Here is a 21,072-nt window from a genome sequence, read left to right on the forward strand (position 1 = left end):
ATCTCTGCATGCTATTCTGAACTATTCTAGAACAAAAAACAGGAAAAACATATCATGCTACTTAGGACTACATGATCATGGCATATTACTGCCATCATACTAAAATTACAGTGAAAATAACAAAACTGAAGTCTGAAAAATCCAAAAATTCCTTTTAATTTTTTTATTGCAAGTTCCAAGGGCTTAACATATTAAACATCTATGTTTATCTCCAAATGTCCTCAAGAATCAGTCATTATAGAAATCAAGCCATTCTCCAATTGAAAAATGGTCAAAGGATATGAACAGACAATTCTCAGATGAAATTGAAACTATTTCCACTCATATGAAAGTGTTCCAAATCACTACTGATCAGAGAAATGCAAATTAAGACAACTCTGAGATACCACTACACACCTGTCAGATTGGCTAAGATGACAGGAACAAATAATGATGAATGTTGGAGGGGCTGTGGGAAAACTGGGACACTAGTGCATTGTTGGTGGAGTTGTGAAAGAATCTGGCTATTCTGGAGAGCAATTTGGAACTATGCCCAAAAAGTTATCAAAATGTGCATATCCTTTGACCCAGCATTGCTGCTATTGGGATTATATCCCAAAGAAATACTAAAGAGCGGAAAGGGACCTGTATGTGCCAGAATGTTTGTGGCAGCTCTTTTTGTTGTAGCTAGAAACTGGAAGTTGAATGGATGTCCATCAGTTGGAGAATGGTTGGGTAAATTATGGTATATGAAGGTTATGGAATATTACTGCTCTGTAAGAAATGACCAGCAGGAGGAATACAGAGAGGCCTGGAGAGACTTACATCAACTGATGCTGAGTGAAATGAATAGAACCAGAAGATCGCTGTACACTTCAATGCTGTATGAAGATGTATTCTGATGGAGGTGGATGTCTTCAACATAAAGAAGATCCAACTCACTTCCAGTTGATCAATGATGGACAGAAATAACTAAACCCAGAGAAGGAACACTGGGAAGTGAATGTAAACTGTTAGCACTACTGTCTATCTACCCAGGTTATTTATACCTTCGGAAGCTAATAATTAATGTGCAACAAGAAAATGGTATTTACACACATATACTGTATCTAGGTTATATTGTAACACATGTAAAATGTATGGGATTGCCTGTCATCGGGGGGAGGGAATGGAAGGAGGGGGGGATAATTTGGAAAAATGAATACAAGGGATAATATTATAAAAAAAATTACTCATGCATATATACTGTGAAAAAAAAATCTAAATTAAAAAAATTATAATATAAAAAAAGCAATAATACAGGTTACAGAAAATTTAGAAATTGGTAAAATTGCAAATGGAAAATTCCAAATAACCTACTTATGAATATGAAGTAGTTTGAACTACAACTAATCTTATATAGCTTCTAAAGGGAAAAACCTAATATCTGACTACTAATGAAAAAGACAATAAAGAAAAAAGAAAACATTTTAACATTGGGGTTAAGTGATTTACTTAGGAACATAGCTAGGATGTGTTTAAGTGGAGGTTTGAGATCAAATTAGAACTCAGGTCCTCCTGACTGTTCTGGTGCTCTATCCACTGCACCACCTAGTTGCCCAACATTTGTGTATATAATCACAATTTGTCAATAATAACACAATCAATTCACAGGAAAGAAAAAAAAAGAATCTAATAATCCTAGATGGTTATTAAATCTTTGAAACTAACCAAATAATAATCATAGCAAACGCTAGCTCTTTCCATGTTCTCATTTTACACTTAGAATAATCCCATGGCACAGGTGCTATTATTATTTACTTCTTAGAGATAAGAAATGCAGCCAAATGGCACAATGGATAAAGGGCCAGACTAGAGTCCACCCTCACTTACTAGCTGTGAACCTGGCAAGTCTCTTAACTTTGCCTACCTCAGTTTCTTCAACTATAAAATGAAATAGAGAAGGAAGTGGCAAACCACTCATTTCTTTGACCAGAAAATCTCAAATGAAGTTACAAATAGTTCGCCCTGCATGAAAATGAATGAACAAAAAAGATGAGAAAAATGAGTCTGAGAAGTGAAGGAATTCGTGTCCTTTCTTCTTTTATAGGAGTCTGATGCAGAATTCCAACTCAAGATCTTACAGACAATAATCTATTCACTGCACCACCACCTGAAAAGTAATAAAGTTGCAACGATTTTGGATGAACCACCAGATATACAAAGTCGGTAACAGGACCTGTGATTTCACTGACTAGGGAAATCTGGGTGATTAAACTTCACCCCTCCACACACAGAGGAAAAGAGACAAATGTGACAGAGGGGTGGATAGGGAAGAGAGTAGAGTCAGAAAGCTTCAGTTATTCTTTTCTGTTCATCCAATCAGCATAGGTCAGAAGCAAGGCTTAAGTGTCCAAGTCTCCCTACCTCAGAAAAATCTATGCTGCATTGAGAAGAGCCTCCATATTTAATCAACAAATGCTATAACAAAGAGAATAAAAGAATGTGGAAATATGCCTTGTTCAGTAGCAAGAAAAAAGAAAGACTAAAAGGTTCAGCCCTGGAAATAAATATACCATCAACAGTAAGTAATCACTTAATTTCAATCTCTTCCTCTCTGCTGGTTCATTCCCTATTGCCTACATTACTTCATGCTGAAAAAACCACCACTTGATCCTTTCATCACTGTTATCGCTCTCTATTTGATTAAGGCCTCAAAAAGCTATGTACAATACTATAAATTCCTTCTATCTCTACTCTTTCCCTTTTCCCTGCATTACACTCCCTCTCCTATCTCTTTTACCATTCTGTCCCTTAGTTTACACCTGGTCTGTCCAGTTCCAGCCCCTCCCTTTCTTTCTTCTCTTCCCTTCTCCTAACCCTATAGAAGTAGCTTTCAAGGAGCCTTCCCATTCCACCAAAAATACTCTCTCCAAAGTGATTAGAGATATATTAGTTACCAAACCAAATGTGTTTTTTTCAGTCTTCATTCTGTGCAGCCTCTGATATTGCTGCTCACCTTCTCCTTTATACTCTCTTCTCTAAGTGTGGGGAAATCACTCTCCAGATTTTCTTTCTACCTAAATAACCTCTCCTCAGTATTCTTTGCTAGATCCCCTCCTAGATTACACCATTAACTGTAGGTATCCCAAGGATTTAATTACCTTCTCTATGACGATTCTGAAATCTACCTCTTCTTTCCTAACTTCTTTGTTGACATCCAATCTCACATGTTGAACTGAAGGTCTAGCAGACACATCTAAAACAGAACTTTCCCCTACATTCTTTTCCCCTCCCTGCCTTCCCTAGTGTTGATGAAGGTAATCCCAGACTCCCATCCCTTAGGTTCTCAACCCAGGATCCCACAGCCAATCTCTTTCAAAGACTTTTGAATTCCATTTTGCAACATTTCTTGAATATGCCCCCTTCTTTCTTGATACTACTAGCACACTGATATAAAGCTCTCATCTCACACCTGAATTACTGCAAGAGACAGCTAGTGAGTCTGCCCCCTCAAGTCTCTCCCACTCCAATCCATTCAGCCACCATGCCTCTCTGTAACCTGATAAATTCCAGTGGCTTCCTTTCACTCTCTTCTTGGCATTAAAGTTCCTTCATAGGGGCAGCGAGGTGACACAGTGGGCAGAAGACTGACCCTGGAATCAGAAATACCCGAGTTCAAATCTAACCTTGGACACTTACTAGCTGTGTGACACAACCCACAATTGCCTCCCCCACCCAAAAAGAAAAGCCCTTCATAACCTAACCTCCCCTAACTTTGCAGTCTTCTTATAGCTTACTTACTGACACATTCTCTTTGACCCATAATACTGGGCTTCTGGGCATTCCCAGAAAGGACACTCCATGTCTCAACTATAGCCACTTTCTAAGGTTGTCTTCTATGCTCTTCATCTCTGCGTACTATGCAATCCCTCTCAATTTGAGCATCTTCCCTCTGTTAATTATTTCCTATTTTTATAATATTGTTTGTTTGTTATTATTAGTGTTTAACAGAATAAGAATATTACATAGTATGTGCTTATTAAATGTTTACTGATTGATTGAAAAGGAAAAAAATAACCTAAAAATCACCCACAAACCCAAGAAGGAAATTCAGTCAAAAAAATCTAGAGCATTAGAAGATCAAATCAACAGAAAAGATATAAAAATTATGTGGAAAGATGAGTCATAAGACATAAAAAGCCTGTAAATATTGCAAGTCAAAGGAAACCAAAATGATAAAATGCAGGGGATTCCCTGTGGATTCCCAAGATAGCAGGGAACCACAGCATGATGTTTCAGAATGGTTCAAAGAGACATATTACAACCTTGAAAGAAGAATTTTGATGAAAACACAAATTACATAATTTATGGTCAGAACAGTAGAAAAAAACCTGAATTTTCAGTGGCAAATAGAAGCAAAATAAAGACTACTAAGAGACTGGAAATATAAATTATGCTGAAATGATGGACAATCTTGAGGAGAAAGGAAAAACAAAAATGTTCAAAGAACATGATTTCTATATAAGCCAAATACATTGCCTCTCAAGACCCCCAGAAGAACTAGTCAAAAAAACCCTGATTACAACAATCAATACCTCAATACAAGAAAACTGCCTAAACTTGTGCATACAGACAAGGAGAATGCTGAGCTTGGGCTATGGAAGAGTTCAAATTGGCAATGAGACACTTAACAGCTGTGTGACCCCTGGGCAAATAACTAATTCTTTCCTCAGTTTCCTCAGCTGTAAAATGGAGGAAATAATAGCACCTATCTCTCAAAGTTATTTTAAGGATCATATGAGGAATTTGTAAAGCACAACATTCTGTCTAGCTCAGAATAGGCACTATATAAATCCTTTTCAACAATCAAAAGAATAAACAAAGCATCTCCAGCAAACAAAAGAAAATATACCTATAATGCTTCAAACTCCAAGGCACATAGTATTTAAATTTTAAAATTCCAATTATAAACAATAAATTTTGCAAGCATTCGGGGAAAAAGACTTAAAACAAAGAAAAACAAATTTGAATAACAGCAAAACTATTTTATACCTACTAGAAAGAGAAAGGCATATAACTATAATTACTAAACAAAAAAAAAATAACAAAATATCTAGATATTCTAGAAACTATTATAAGAAACAAAAGAATAATAAACTAGAAAGAGACCCTTATAGGGTTAAAAAAAAACCAAACAGCTCATTAAGAGATTAAGAGTCCACATTGACATGAAGATGAAAGGAAAATGTAAAGAAACAGAAGAGGGGAGGGTAGAAGAGCAGGCATGAATCAACATGAAATAATCCCAGCTACTGCCCTTGCTCAAGAAATATATTTTGTAGAGTTAAATGCTTAAGTTAAGTGCTTAAAAGAAGAGAGTATAATGTATGATGTAACCTAGTCAAGTACAAGGTAAACAAAGAAAGGAAAATAATTTTTATGGTCTTTCAGTAGGAAGGGGGGCTCCAGGAAAATGAGTGAAGCAACAAGGGATAAGAAACTAGAGGAAAGAATGGGGGGGGACCATCTCTAATCAATAGAGTAAGGGCTGAAATACTGTGGAGGAAAACAAACCTCCTCACGAATTTAACAAGCAAGGATTTAGTACCCAGGGATACCAGCCTCTTGCTTCAAGAAGAAAATCAGCTTTTGAGGGCACACAGAACCGTGAGGGCGTATGGATCCTAAGAGCACATTTCATGAAATATGGAAGAGAAAATGATCATAAGTAGAACAGAAACGAGAAATGGACCAAACAATTAGGGGCATGAACAAAACAACATATTTATTTATATACCACTTTAAGATTTGCAAAGTGCTTTGCAAACATGATCTCATTTTATCTTCACAGTATACCAAAGAGATGGGAGCTATTTAGCACAATAATATCCCCATTTTGCAAATTTTTAAAAAAGAAAGAAAGAAGAGGCTTCAAGAAGTTAAATGACTTGCCCAGGAACACACAGCTAGTAAGTATATGAGACTGAATTTGGACTGAGGTCTTCCTGTCCAGTGCTCTATTCCAGGGATTCTTTAATTTTTTTATACTTGCATCCCAGATATATAGGTATGTAAAATAGGTATGCAAATCAAACATTTACTGATTTAATAAATTATAAAGAAAATTATTTTAATTTTTTTTAATTAAAGCTTTTTATTTTTTTAAACATGTGTGTACAATTCTTCAACATTAGCCCTTGCAAATTTTCCCCTTGTCCCCCATGACCTGTCCTAAATGGCATATATGTTAAACATAGAAGAAATATATGCTAAATCCAATATATGCATACACGCAAAAATTATTTTAAAGCAATTCTTTGATATATATATACATTTGTTTTCATCTTTAATGATAAAATTATATATATATATATATACATATATATAATTTTATCATTAAAGATGAAAACAAATTTGCATAATGAGATGGATGTGCTTCTTTATTTTTACATAAAGAATTAACTTTTGGCAGAATATTTGATACCTTTTACTGTTACTTTTTCTGTCAGGAAGCAATTTAGGATAGCTGAAAGTAAATGCAATTTCATAAATGAAATTCAAACCAATCTCATTCTCCTATTTAATTTTGGGACTAGCTCATTGTCTAATTCCAGTGCCTATGAAAGATATTATTAATGATGGATCAACTTAAAGGATTGCCCATCAAGTTTGCAAATAGGCATTCCTTTATCCATTTAATTTTTTGGGGTGTGAATTATTAAACCAACCTTTATTAAGGAGATAAGGATCTCACTGAGGAGACTTTGTATCTCTTATGGTTGATAAAATCAGAATAACATCATTCACAAACAGAAATATCTAAAGAACCTCACCATCTATCAGGAATTCCTTATGGGAACAGCTAAATAGCACATGTGACCCTGAGCAAAACAATTAATCCAAATGCCTGGGGTGGGGGGAGATAAAGAAAGGAGAAAAAGGGATCACCCTTCAACTTGATCTGTCTCTGGCAAATATATTAAGTGAGCAAGTTACCTTATTTCTGCTTAGCCTGAAGTTGCTAGTCATAAGAGAGCTAAAGAAAATTATTTCTATGATGCATCTGTCAAGGAATCAATAGGATTTTAAATATAATCCCTGCCCTTATACCTGCTCTCCAAGGATATGCTTATGTAAAAAAGAGATAGGTTTATAGATTAGACATTAGATGATTGATTCTATATCCATGACATGCCATGAAATAAACATATCCTAAATAAAAAATCTTTAATAAGAAATTTATCCTATTACTTAGAAAAAGACAATATTGGTCTTTTATTAGGTGGAAAATAATAAAAAACATAAGGATCTATAATCAATTTTAAAAATGAATTCCTAAACAGTATCATTCACAGAAAACACTAAAGGAATAGAAGACAATGCAGCATCTAAAAATTCAAATCTAGGAATTGAAAATGGTAATCTAGTCTCTTCTCAAAACACAAAAAAATTTTCTTGTCTTTCCTAAAGAAAATCATCTAATCTTCCCCTCTCATAATATCTGATTTCATTTTTTCTCTATCTTCCACTTAACTTCTGTAATGAGTTATTTCATCAAAAATGGGGGGAGGGAGAAAAGAATTGCTTACTGATCTCTACCAGTTTTTTTTCCTTATAACAACATGATTAATTTCTAACATTTAAAATGTTAATAAAAACATATGCTTGGTCAACGTGTGGGAATTTAGCTAACTGAAAACTATCCAAATATGATGTTCAAGTCAAAAAATTTTGCGAAGCCTTCTGATGTCCGTTAATCAATCAATTAATTATTTTTTAAAAACCATTCTTAACATATAAGCAATTTTCAACTCAATTTAACAAATACTAAAGCTCTGAGCCAGGTATTAATAAAGTTTACCAATAATGTGTTGAATAGAAGCATAACCTTCAATTTCCATTAAAACAAAAAACTGTGTAGCCGATAAACTAATTATATGAACAAATTATGATAGTAAAAACCTTAAAAATGGCAACTACCACAGATATGCTTTATCCAGCTACAAAAAGGGGAAAAAAAGAAATTGGACTTTCAAAAGAAATGAAATTTAGTCTGGGAAAGTTTAGGAAAACAAATTTATGAATCTAGAGGATAATACATAAAATTAAAAAGAAAAAAAAAAATTGACCAAACTAGCAGCTATATAGAGAGTCTAAGAGCTCAAAAAATTACTGAACTGGAAGGAAGTAAATGCTGGTAATTAAGGGAAAATAAGATACTAAATATGCTACACATTTTGTGATTAAATTTGTTGGAAAAAATTGTTAAAGGGCATCCTAGTTAAGAATTTACTCCTTATATATAAGTTAATTATATTTCATCTGTTTCATAACTTCTATTTATCCCAGAGCTAATCATCTTACAAACATATACCAGTTCTAAGGAGTATCCATGAGAATGTGCAATCTAAAAACATATTATTAATATTTGGGAGGGTGATCTTAAGAGGAATGGAAGAAGTATTACCACACAGACTTTGTTACAGGCAAGTGACACTTGATTTTAGCAATAGGGAGATTGGCTTATCCATATCCTTCCATCAAGTCTCCAGAAGATCTACCCAAGATATTAGACATTTTTTCTAAGTCTTTTCATTTCATTATAGGAATGACAGAGTAACGTAACGGAGAAAGAACATACTCAGATCTGGGACAACTTGAGTTCAAGTCCCACTGCTGACATCTAATGATTGTGTGACTCTGGGCAAGTCCCTTAACCTCTTTCAGTGCTTACAGGTGACTAAAACAGTCTGTTACAGAGAAGGTGCCAACTACATTGGAAGAGGGAATGTTCTATGTAAATTAATCCACTGATCCAGTCCCTATAACCTGTCCCTACAACAATCACATCATCATATGTCATCTCTTGTCATGGATAGTGACTCACCTACCTCCTTTTCTGGTCATAAATACTTTTAATATTTAACACAGCAATTACCAAAACCAAGTTAAAACAACTAACATAATTGTGGCTTACTTACACCCTTTGTGTTATCTTTTCATTATGTTTTGGATAACTTGCAATTGTGGGATTCCAGGATTCAGAGCTGCCCAGTTATCACTGGGAAAATATTGGTAGTAAAAGGTTAGGGTTTGAGGTAGAGATTAGGATCACTGAAAGTGCTATGTGATTATCCCAATGTATTCTAGCTCATTCTGTTCTGTGGTACCTAAGTATTAATTAATTCAATATTAATTATTAAGTATTAATTATTTCAATAGACTAGGCGATGTGAATTCTTTGTTCACTTGATTTATTTTTCATGAATTTTAGAATAATCTTTTTGTATAGTTATGAATCTTACAGAGGTGGCTCTATGGTGCACTGTTGCTCAAAACAATTAGCGCGAAATCATGTGGCTTCATATACTTACTAGCTGTGTGACTTAACTTTGCCTTAGTTCCCCATTTGTTTTTTTCACAAGATGGTCAGAAAAAGCAATATAAAAACACATTCAAAGTCTCCCTTAAGAATTTTTGAATTGATTGTACGACATGGGAGACACTGGCACAGGACCTCCCAGCATGGTGTGCCCTTATTAGAGAAGGTTCTGGGCTCTTTGAGCAAAGTAGAATTGAATTAGCCCAAAAGAAATGTGAGATGTATAAAATTAGAGAATCCACCACAAATGTTCATGGGGACTATTTGTGACCGACCTGTGGCAGAGCATTCCGAGCTCATGTTGGTCTGATCAAACACAGTCAGATGCACTATACCTCGACGCTAACACAGTGATTTCATTTTGGTACTTTTTGAGTACAAAGGACAACAACCAACCAAAGCCCATCGTAAAATGGACTGGAGAAAAAAAAACAAAACAAACAAACAAAAAAAAAACAAAACCAGCAAACCACTCTAGTATCTTTGCTAAGAAAAGCCTAAATAGGGTCACAAAGAGTCGGATACAACTGAAAAAAAACAATTGAACATCAAAACCTCAGTAAATATCAAGTAGATATGTAGGCTGGTAATAAATGTTTTCTTTGTAACCTCCCACTCCCCTTTTCCCTCTCGAACATTAATACCATTTCATTTTTCTATTCCTTTAGGATCTTCTCTGTGATACTGATATACTGAAAAAAGATTTCTGAATATCTTTATATTTGTGTTCTTTATATAACTTACAATTCTATTTCTGGAGCTTTTGTGTATATTTCCCTTAAAGTGTTTTTTTATTCATTGCTTTTGAAGAGTCACATCTTGGCTTTAATTGGTTATTTTATAAAAGTCCTGTTTTCTTTAAGGCTTGTGGAAAGACCAATTTTATACTTTGATAATCTAAAGAGTATAGAAGTCTGAAGCCAAAAATTCAAAAACTATTAATACAGATCAATCTAATAGAATCTATAAAACTAAGACATATATCCAAACATACACAAAGGATTAGTTTTTGACATGCCTTTAGAAAAGAAAAAGGAAAAATGGAGCCCACACTATGACACCACCACCACTGCTGCTGCTGCAGTTATTACTATTTCTATCACCTTTCAGAAAATGCTACTATTTTTCAGATACTCTATACACCAGGGCTTCTCAAACTGCAGCCCGCTGAGGACGTTTATGCGGCCCACTGGGTAATGTATGGCAAATGGGCTGAGGGGTGGAGACAGAGTGTATGTTTTTGTTTTTACTGTAGTCGGGCCCTCCCACAGTCTGAGGGACAGTGAACTGACCCCCTATTTAAAAAGTTTGAGGACCACTGCTATACACTGTGCCACTAGATGCCAGGTAAGAAAAGGAATATATCATCTTAAAAAAAGGATCTGCTTTGCATCATATCCACCAAGAAAACTACTTAAGGAAAAATATCACTGATCATCTTTCTTTTCTTGGCAATCTCTAAACCATCCTCTACCCCCCCCCCAAAAAAAAAAAACACAATTCTTATAACAGTTAATTCAAACAAATCCACACATCTACTGTGTGAAAAAATGGTGTGTCTCATTCTTTATTTTGAATCTCTCATCATTATGTCAAAAGGTATGTAACATGCTACTGCATCACTCCTCCAAAGTTGTAGTTGGTCACTGCATTCATTGGAATGTTAAAAAGCTTTTCCAAGTTGTTTTCCAATGATAAACATCTAGCCAAGTTCTTCTGAAACCATCCCTTTCATGGCACAGTAACATTCCATTTCATTCATACCATTCTTTTTTTTACCTGTTCCCCATTTCTCTCCTGCAGCAAAAAGTGATACTATAAATATTTTGTACACATGAGTCATTTCCTTCTTACTTTAATCTCTCTTTAATTCTTTGGATTAAGTAATACTCTTCCTAGTAGTAGCATTGTTGGGTCAAAAGGTATAATAATTTAGTGAAATTTGCATGTAATTCAAAATTTGCTTTTGAGAATAGATTGACCAATTTTAACAGCTCCACCAACAGTGAGCTCGTATTTTTATGCCTCCACTAACAGTGAGCTTGTATTCCCCACAGCTCCCACCAACAAATGCCACTTTCATTATGTTGATTTCTATCTAGTTCAATCTAATTTTCAAAGAATTTGTTACTTTAGTTAATTTTTGCACATCTCTACTCACCTGTTTATCCTGTTATTCTTTCCTCCCAGAAGAGGGGCTCTTCTAAGACAAAGCTAAAACTCATGGATAAACTCTTCAGAGGGTCTATAAACTTAAATGGCGAGAAAAATTCATCATTTCTTTTGCCTCTTTTTATATTCCCAGCACTTACTACAGTGCCTGGTACATAGTAGGCATTCAATGTGTATTGACTGACAGGTCTATGCTAGAATACTTCCATGTGCTGTACTCCCAGGTTAGGGTTTCCTGGTTGGGACCTTCCCTTGTTGAAACCTAGACTGGCAATTTGGATCTATTAGAGTTTGTTCTTAGATTTCTTAATCATTTCTAAATTTGTTATTCTATTTCTTAATTTTGATGGAATAGCTATTAAGAGAGCTGGAATTTTCTGCTTCTATCTTGAAGAGAACTCTCTGGCATACTACTTCTAATAAGATTCTATGCTTTCTCTGCCATGACAGAGATAGATCTATTCAAGATCTTAATACAAAGATGCTAATCATTTCTAGTGGTTCAGCCTGAGATAACATGAGTTGAAATGTCTTAGTTGCATGAAGTGTGAGCCAAGGCCATAAACCCAGTATGCTAGTTTGACATTTTTCCATATCTTGAAAACCCCCACTGTATTTTAATTGTAAAATTACATTTTATCATTATTTGTTCTATACCAAGAAATGAATTATATTTGAGTAATGATAATCACCCAATCAACATAGTTCCTTCCCTCTTAAGGGCCAAAACTATATTCTAGTTGATACTATCTATCTACCATGTCTCTCATCTATCTCTCACATATCACCTTGGAATGGAGGTCAGTCTACCTCACATTTTGGACTGGTCTATTCATATCTACTTAGATGAAGAGTCACCTTTTCAAATCACATCATACCTAATTCAATGTATGGACAGAAATAAACTGAAATAGGGTCTCTGTCATCATGAGGAGACTGGGCTCCCTTACTTTATACTACAAAATGTTTTAAAACAACTATATCTACCTATTTCACATATCCTTATCAGACCAGAAGATCACAGTTTTAGTTAAAAGTTCTATTCCAACCTCTTTCATTTTCTATATATGAGTAAAAGTAGTGTAAGAAATGTTAAGTAATTTTCCTCAGGTGACCTAGGTACCAAGTGGTAAAGTTGGGATCTTTTGAATAATAGTTAAGATCCACAGTTTCCCTTGTTTATCACGTTTCCTAACATTAATAACGAGCATGATGACTCATAGCATATATCACATATACCCTTCAAGTATCCGCAGTGGCATTCAAACAGAGGGCTGAATGCTATCATATTCTTGCAAAGTCCTGGGAAATTTAGCCAATCTGGGCACCTACTTGCAATATTTACACCACAAGACTTTTGAAAAAACTGGGGAAAAGAGGAATGGATTAATGATTCTTTTGCTTATCAAACCAGGTGTTTACTTTCCTCATTTCATATTGATCTTTCTGTGAATCACTGATTTTTGCAACGACAGTCTCAATATATCCACACCCCACACCATCACTGTTTGTGGATGAGAATACAATATGTACAATACCAAAATTAAAGTAACTCAAGACTGGAAGAGATACAGATCTGAGGAAAGGACATAGAAGCCAGGCCATAATATATAAAGCCCAGAACCAGTACTAGTCTTCAACCAACAGCACCCCAAAAATCATGGTCTTCATAGCTAGGAAGACAATCAAGGACCTTTTGTAGGTTTCCAACAATATGGGAAAGGCCAGGTTAGTAAAAGGAAATGTACTTCAAGTGGATGGAATATTAATATGCTTCTATCATAAAAAATTCTACTAGTATCTCGAAATCTGTCAAAAATATCTTTCTGTGTGTGTTCTAGCTTCTTAATCTTCAATATGATCTTTCAAACTTTGAATTTTCTCATCTTTTAAACTCGAACTTTTAAACTTTTCAGGGAAACTAGATATATGAAGATACATGGATATATAGCCATGGCCTAGTCCTTGGAACACCCACAATTCCCTTTTTCGTTTTCATCCTCTTAATTAAAAATTAATTAAAAATCCACTCCGAAGGAGTACTAATTATTCATCCCCTCATCCCAAGAATTTCCTAATTATATGGCAAGTCAAATTTTTATTATATAGCATATAATAATGGATATATAACCATGGCCTAGTCCTTGGAACACCCACAATTCCCTTTTTCATTTTCATATCCTCTTAATTAAAAATCCACTCCAAAGGAGTACTAATTGTTCATCCCCTCATCCCAAGAATTTCCTAATTATGTGGCAAGTCAAATTTTTAATACATAGCATATAATAATGATTTCATATAAACCTAATTGAAGTAAAAGCAAATGTATATGGAGGTAGAAAAATTTCACAAAGTCATAGTCAGCAATCTCCAGAAAAACATGGAATTCTAGAATATAGGAAACTTTACCTGGTTCCAATTTTATTACTTTAATTGCTGCCAGTTCACCAGTGTTAACATTTCGAGCCTAAGAAAGAAGGAAAAAAAAAAAGTTTTAAAGTTTTATTTAAAGGTTATTTTGAACATTTTAAAATTTTATTTTAAGGATATGTTGGGTTAACAGTTGATTCTTTAACAATATAAGGCATATTATAATTTACACTTTAAAAATTCTCATATATGTATGAAAATATTTATTACAGTGCTGAATACCAAAAAAATTTTAAAAACAAAGTAGGCGTTTATATTAATGGGGAATAGCTAAGCAAATTATGGCATACAAACGTGGCAAAGTGCTACTTTCATATGAAAAATAATGGATAAGAATTCAGAAAAATCTAGGGAGAGAAACTGACACATATGCAATAAGCACACTATGGAAGAACAAAATGAAATTCAGCATTAAAAAGTGTGATGGAATATTAGCATACCAGAAGGTAAATATGATAATCAGATAGATGACTGAAACCAACAGATACAAACTGTAATAAGCAGAACCAGGAAAATAACAATCACATGACCAGGTGAAGAGAAAGTACAATTACAACAAAAAGAAACTGAATGATGTGTGATTATAATGACTCCCTTCACCGCAAAGGTATACTATGTGTGGGTATGGAATATGCATAATATGCATATGGTGAATATTTTAGCATGTTTTTGCTGGGTAGGATGAAAGAGCTATATCTGAAAATAAATATGATGTAAAAACAAAAGTAATTTTTTTTTTAAAAGAAAAAAGCGTCCAAGAAAGTGACTAACTGTTGAATGAATGTTAAATCACTACATATTCTAGCAATTACCTAGAAAGTTTATTTTCAAAGTATGAGGATTTATTAATCATCCATTATATAGCAGACACTGTGCTAACCACTGGAAATACCAAGAAAATTCAAAAAACAGTCCCTGTTCTCAAGAGTTCAGAGTCTAATGAGAGACAAACAATATGTACACAAAAGATTGAGGGGATAAATTTGAAATAATCAAAAAGGAAAAACACTAATATTGAAGGGAACCAGAAAAGGCTTCTTGCGGGAGGTCTGATTTTTAACTGAGAAATAAAATAGGTCAGAGAAGCCAAAAAGCAAAAGTGAGGAGGAAAAGAAAGGATTCCAGGCACTGAGGACAAGCAATGAAAAATTCCAGTCAGAAGATGAGTGTCTTGTGTGAGGGAAAGCAAGGAGGGCATAGTTACTGAATCATGGAGTCTGTAGAAAGGAATAAGGAATATAAGAAGACTGGAAAAGTGGAAGGGGTCAAAGGATTGCATACTTGATCTGGAGGCACTAGGTAGTTACTGAATTTATTCTGTATGTTAATGGCATTAGACTTATGCTTCTGGAAGAAGTTTGAGAAGGGGGGAAGACTACAGACCAAAAAGCCAAACAAAAGATTACTAGAATAGAACAGATGGGAGGAGATGAGGCCTTTCGTTTGGGGTGATGGTGGTATCAGGGGAAAGAAGTGAATATGAATATTTTGAAATAGTTATCAACACAACAATTTAAAAAAAAAAAAAAAGGCTAAAGAACTCAGGTTAAGAACTCCTGCCTTAAGAAAATATTGTGTCTAAAATCTGCTTGGAATAAAGCAAGATTTTATGCTGAGCCCTTCAAAAGTGCAATGAGATCCTGCCATAGTGTTTTTTGATAGTAAAAAGTATTCACAGCACAAGTGGTAATAGAGTATGTGTGACTTAAATAGTTCACAAATAGAAAGATTATACATACAAAATTTTAGAGCTAAAGCATAGCTGACCACAGGAGGGCACAATCTGCTAGTCACAAAAATGATTAAATTGTCTCAAAAGGGTTTCTGTAGTTAAGATTCGCTAAAAATAAATTCAACTTCTCTTTTAACAATCATGCATAAAATATAACTGCCAAAAGGTAAAGGAGTTTTACAGTAAATCGATATTTAATATATAGTCTGTGCTTTAATTCTATGCCTAAGGTCACATTTCATTAAGGCATAGAATGTTGCTACTTTCCAAATTGGTTTGTTGAACTCAAGTTTACTTAACTGAAAATCTAATTAGATCACTGGAAACATACCACCTGATTATCACAAAATAGCATTAAGTACAAACATCAATATCAAACAGTGCTACTATGAATTCCAGATACTCTAGATCACAGCTCTATAAATCCAAGACAACCAAAGAATAATTCTAATCATGCCATTAAAAAATTTTTTTTTTATTATCCTTTTATGCTTTTCATCAATGCTTCTTGTCTCAGTATGATCTGTGTGGTACTGAAGGCGATACAAAAATTCGCAGGTGAGGAGCTGAATTATGCTATAAAATCTATTGGCTCATTGCTTGTCTTTGTCTTGTTACGACTAGAAATTTCACAAATGTGAAGTTATTCAAATGATCCTAATTTTCTACCATTTTTATCACTAAAATAAGGTCTTGCTTACTAAAAATTACTGGGTCAATAAAGTGTGCAAAATGTATAAATCCCTTGTTTCTCTCCCATTTCTACAAAGCATCTAAAAATTCAAATGTGATTTACTGTGATGGTTGTTCGCAAATTATACTACAAATAAAAACTAAACAATATATCTGAAATATTCTTCTTTCCATTTAATAAAGCAAGTTTTTTTTTTTTTTGAGGGGAACAGAAGGTGCATTATAAATTCCTTTTAAAAGTATTTCCTAGAGTGGCCAGTCAAGATGGTACACTAGTGGGAAGAAATAGAGTTGAGCTCTACCTCTACTCCCCCAAGTTGAGAAAAGATAAGAGTCCTGATTAGTAAATATGAAACAAAAAAATAAAGCAGTCCTGATGGAATGTGTTTAAAATCTGAATAAATGAGAAACTACAAGAAATCTAGAAATAAGAAAGGATGATAATGAGAACTGGATGAGGATCTTCAGGAATTTAGTCACTGAGATATGAAGGCATGTTGTTGTTTATTCTTTATTTTCAAAAAGGACCAATGACAGCACAGGGTAGAAGTTGGGGTTTAGAGTGTTTGGCTATGGCTGATGGAAGACTACCACCAGTTAGGCACAAGTAGCCCATTAAAAGACCTGGAAGAAAGACCTCTCTGGGTCTACTCAACTCCTGTTCCTTTACACTCCTGAAGTACACGTTCTCTAATTCCCAGTGGTTCCTCTATCTCATAAAGGACATTCAAGTTCAGAGAATCCTTGTATCCCTTTTTGGGACACAATCCGAGCGCTTGTTTGTCAGAGTCCTACACAAAACAGTTTTCTAAGTGATTGTGCTTTGGGCATTTGGAGCCACACTAGCAGCCCTAGAGTTTGAGTGTCTGGCAGATCGGTTTGAGAGAGCTGCCTTCAGGGTCCAGTACTTTATCTTTACAGATGATCTTTAGATGGAAGAAGGCCAGCCTGGCCCCTGTAACCCTTCCTCAGGACACTCTTGTGTCCAACAGGAAATGGAAGGCCTGAAGAACTATTGTGTGGTGAGCTCACCTGAAGACACTGGCTGTGAGACAGCAAAGGAAGATTTTTATTTAAGCAAATGGGAAGAAACAGTAAAGGTGGTAGAGGACTAACTGACTTCCAAGGTTCCTTCTACATTTCAGTCTATGATCTATAAGTTATTACCTATTACCACACAACAGCTTCATAATTATATTTTTCATTAATTAGAATAAGAGTTCACTTAAAAAACATCACTACATTATTTCTGAAAGCAAATTAAGGTTTGTATTTTCTGTACAACAACCCAATAGAAGATTTTATTGTTATTCTTATTTTGACAATTCAAAACTTCACAGGACACAAAACAATTTAATTTAGTCCTTAAATAAATAACATTTCTTCTATTAAAAGATTGTACTATCTCATTTGAAAATTCATCACTGTTCCTAATGTTTCTATTATTGTTGAGGGCACCACCATCATCCCAATCCAAACTCACCAAGCTGACAACCTGGGTGTTATGCTCAACTTTTTCTAACCAATCTGTTGCCAAGTATTCTTGATTCTCCTTTTAGAGCACCTCTCATTCGATGCTCTCTTCTTTCTTCTGACACTGATATCACTTAGGTCTAGACTTTCATCACTTAATAACTAAACTTAATATAATCACCTTCTTGTTGGGCTTCCCATCTCAAAGCTCTTCCTCCTTTAATCCTTCCTTCACTCAGATATCATGTAGACAAAGGCAGGTCTGATCTTATCACCTCCCATCAATTTAATAAATTCTATTGGCTCCCTTACAACTTCCAGGATCCAACAGAAAATTCTGTTTGGCCATTTAAAGTGCTTTACAAAGCACTTTCCAGATGGATCTAGTGACTGGCCTTTTCCATGTTATCTTCACACAAGGCTCTTACTTCATCTCCAAACTCCACCATTTACATTCCCTGTCTCCCATACTTGAAATTCTCTTCCTCCTTACTCTTATCTCCTAGCTTCTCTGGCTTCCTCCAAGTTTCATCTAAAATACTACCTTTTGCAAAAAAGCTTTTCTTGGTTTTCCTTAATGTTAATGTCTTGTCTCTGAAATGTCATCTCCAATTTATCCTATGTATATCTTGTTTGTATCTAGTTACTGCACATTTTCTTCCCCAATTATCAGATTTTTAGTTCCTTGAGGGCCAGAATTGTTTTTAACACTTCTTTATATCCTGAATACTTAGCATAGTACCTCTGTATATGATAGATGCTTAATAGATGCTTGCTGAACTCCCCCCCCACCCGGTCTCTGAGCTCAATAATTTTTAAAAGGGGATAGTCTGAGACAGATGGAAGAAAAATGGCAATATATTTTCTGCCTGTGAAAGCTTGTGAGAGGACAGCAGTACACACTGTGTAAAAATGACAAAAGTCCACCAACAAGAGAACATGGAGAGGCAAATATCAAGTCTCTGAAGAATAGAATTAAAAAAATTCTACAAGACATTAAGTTTTACTCTAAAGGAACCCTTACTTCCCTTCCCCATCCCAATTTAAATATAAGACACTGTGTGTGTGTGTGTGTGTGTGTGTGTGTGTGTGTGTGTGTGTGTGTGTGTGTGTTCAAAATAACTGTTTGGACATGTATACATATATTGTATTTAACTTATACTTTAACATATTTAACATGTATTGGTCAACCTGCCATCTGAGGGAAGGGGTAGGGGGAAGGAGGGGAAAAGTTGAAACAAAAGGTTTTACAATTGTCAATGCTGGAAAATTACCTATACAATTTTTGTAAAAATTAATTAAATTAGTTAAAAGAAATTTAAGCTGTTTCTTTGGCCTAGTTTTTGTTTCAGCTTTAAAAAAAAAAACTCAATGATCAATCATGAAGGCTTATATATATCCGCATATGTATTATATGCACATGTACACACACACAGGTATGCATATATCCATAGTGAACAAAAGGAATGTAAGAAGCCAAACACACAAAATGTAACTAGGCCAAGTATCTAAATACTGTCTGAATGGGAAAACTTTTTTAAAAATAACTGGGAATTCTGAGTTGTTATAATTTTATTAACATTTTTAGTCTTATACAAAAATATCTTGCCCTAACAGAGAATGGTTAATATGTAATATGTTCCAAGTCTAAAACAAATTAAAATATTACAACCAGGTATAATTGCTTAATTTTCAGGAGCCTCAATCAAATTCCATTGGGATTTTTTTTTTTGTTATATTTTTTTCGGGGGGGGGGGAGGTGAGGGGATAGGGGGAGAAGGAAGTGAGAAAGGCTGTCATGGAGCCAACCCAACAGAAAGAGAAAAATGTATTCTGAAAGGATTTAACTCTTCTTCCTTCTTCTATTGGGGTTCTCCAAAAATGAGTGCTCAGTCTATTTTGCTTCCCAATACACGTACAGTTACATACGTCCATATACTATAGGGTATATGTGTTAGAATACAATTTTCTTTCTATTAAGAAGGATCTCATACAGTGAATGTCCAGCCTCCTCTGCCTCAGGATACCTACTAGTTAATGTAAATGGATGTATGAGTATAATACATAGTATGTCTTGAAGGAAAAGACAAGCAAAAGTCTTGAATTTAAGTTCCTAACCTTGCTATTATGTGACTTTGGGAAAAATCACATGATGTTCTTAGAATTTGTGTTCTTCTACTAAATCATGTTTGAGATTGGAGGTTAGCTGATCTTTTAAGGATCATTTCAGATGTAACTATTCCTGGCTCTACAATCTATTTCTATGTCTAAAACGTATCATTTCCAGGCAGCAAATCTTATAAGCCTCTGCAGATAAGGTACTTGATAAATGAATTCAGAGCAAGAGAGTTTCAAGTGGGATTAGCTAAAATTTGCAGACCTGGGGTAATAAAGAAAATGTAAAATATTTTATTAAAATTATTTTTTTCTGGTTATACATGTATATTCATTAAAAAAAAAAAAAAAAAAAAAAAAAAAAAAAAAAACAACAACAACCAGGGCAGCTAGGTGGCGCAATGGATAGGGCACCAGCCTTGAATTCAGGAGGACCCCAGTTTAAATCAGATCTCAGACACTTAACACTTCCTAGCTGTGTGACCCTGGGCAAGTCACTTAACCCCAGCCTCAGGGAAAAAAACAAAACAAAACAAGACAAAAAACAAACCAAAAAAACATTTCCTTATGATCATGTTGGGAGAGGAAATCAGAACAAAAGGGAAAAACCTAAGAAGGGGAAAAAACTGGAGAAAAAGAAAAATAAGTGAATAGAGCATATGTTGATTTATATTCAGTCTCCATAGTTCTCTCACTGGATGTAGATGGTATTTTAGTTTACTGGGATTGCCTTCGATCACTGAACTGCTGAGAAGATCTAAGTCTTTCAGTAGATCACATAATCTTGCTGTTACTGTGTATAATATACTCCTGGTTCTGCATGTTTCACTCAGTATCGCTCCATGTAAATCTTTTCACATCTTTCTAAAATGAATGTACATCATTTTTGTACAGAACAATAATATTCCATTACTTTCATATACCACAATTTATTTAGTCATTCCCCAACTGACGAGAATCTAGTCATTTTCCAGTTCTTTGCCACCACAAAAAGAGCTGCTAGAAACAACAAACGTAAAATGTTAACCCAAATCACAGAGAAGGGAGAAAGAAATAAAAGACTCAAAGCGAAATCCCAAGGGAACATGCATTACTTAATAGAATGCCTACTCTC

At 34.6% G+C, this 21,072-nt stretch overlaps 1 protein-coding gene across 3 annotated transcripts in view; it reads right to left on the minus strand.

The window, feature by feature from the left end:
• Positions 1–21,072, minus strand: part of MAP4K3 (mitogen-activated protein kinase kinase kinase kinase 3) — a 166,483-nt gene that overhangs the window by 109,338 nt on the left and 36,073 nt on the right. For 2 of the 3 annotated variants that reach the window (XM_074286652.1, XM_074286649.1), the window contains exon 2: positions 13,925–13,982. In XM_074286652.1, the coding sequence (XP_074142753.1) occupies positions 13,925–13,982 (58 nt within the window). Of the gene's footprint in view, positions 1–11,504; positions 11,526–13,924; positions 13,983–21,072 lie in introns of those variants that run through there. The other variant, XM_074286651.1, reaches the window with a different exon arrangement.

The sequence above is a fragment of the Sminthopsis crassicaudata genome, chromosome 2 (genome assembly GCF_048593235.1).
Source record: "Sminthopsis crassicaudata isolate SCR6 chromosome 2, ASM4859323v1, whole genome shotgun sequence".
Taxonomy (NCBI): domain Eukaryota; kingdom Metazoa; phylum Chordata; class Mammalia; order Dasyuromorphia; family Dasyuridae; genus Sminthopsis; species Sminthopsis crassicaudata.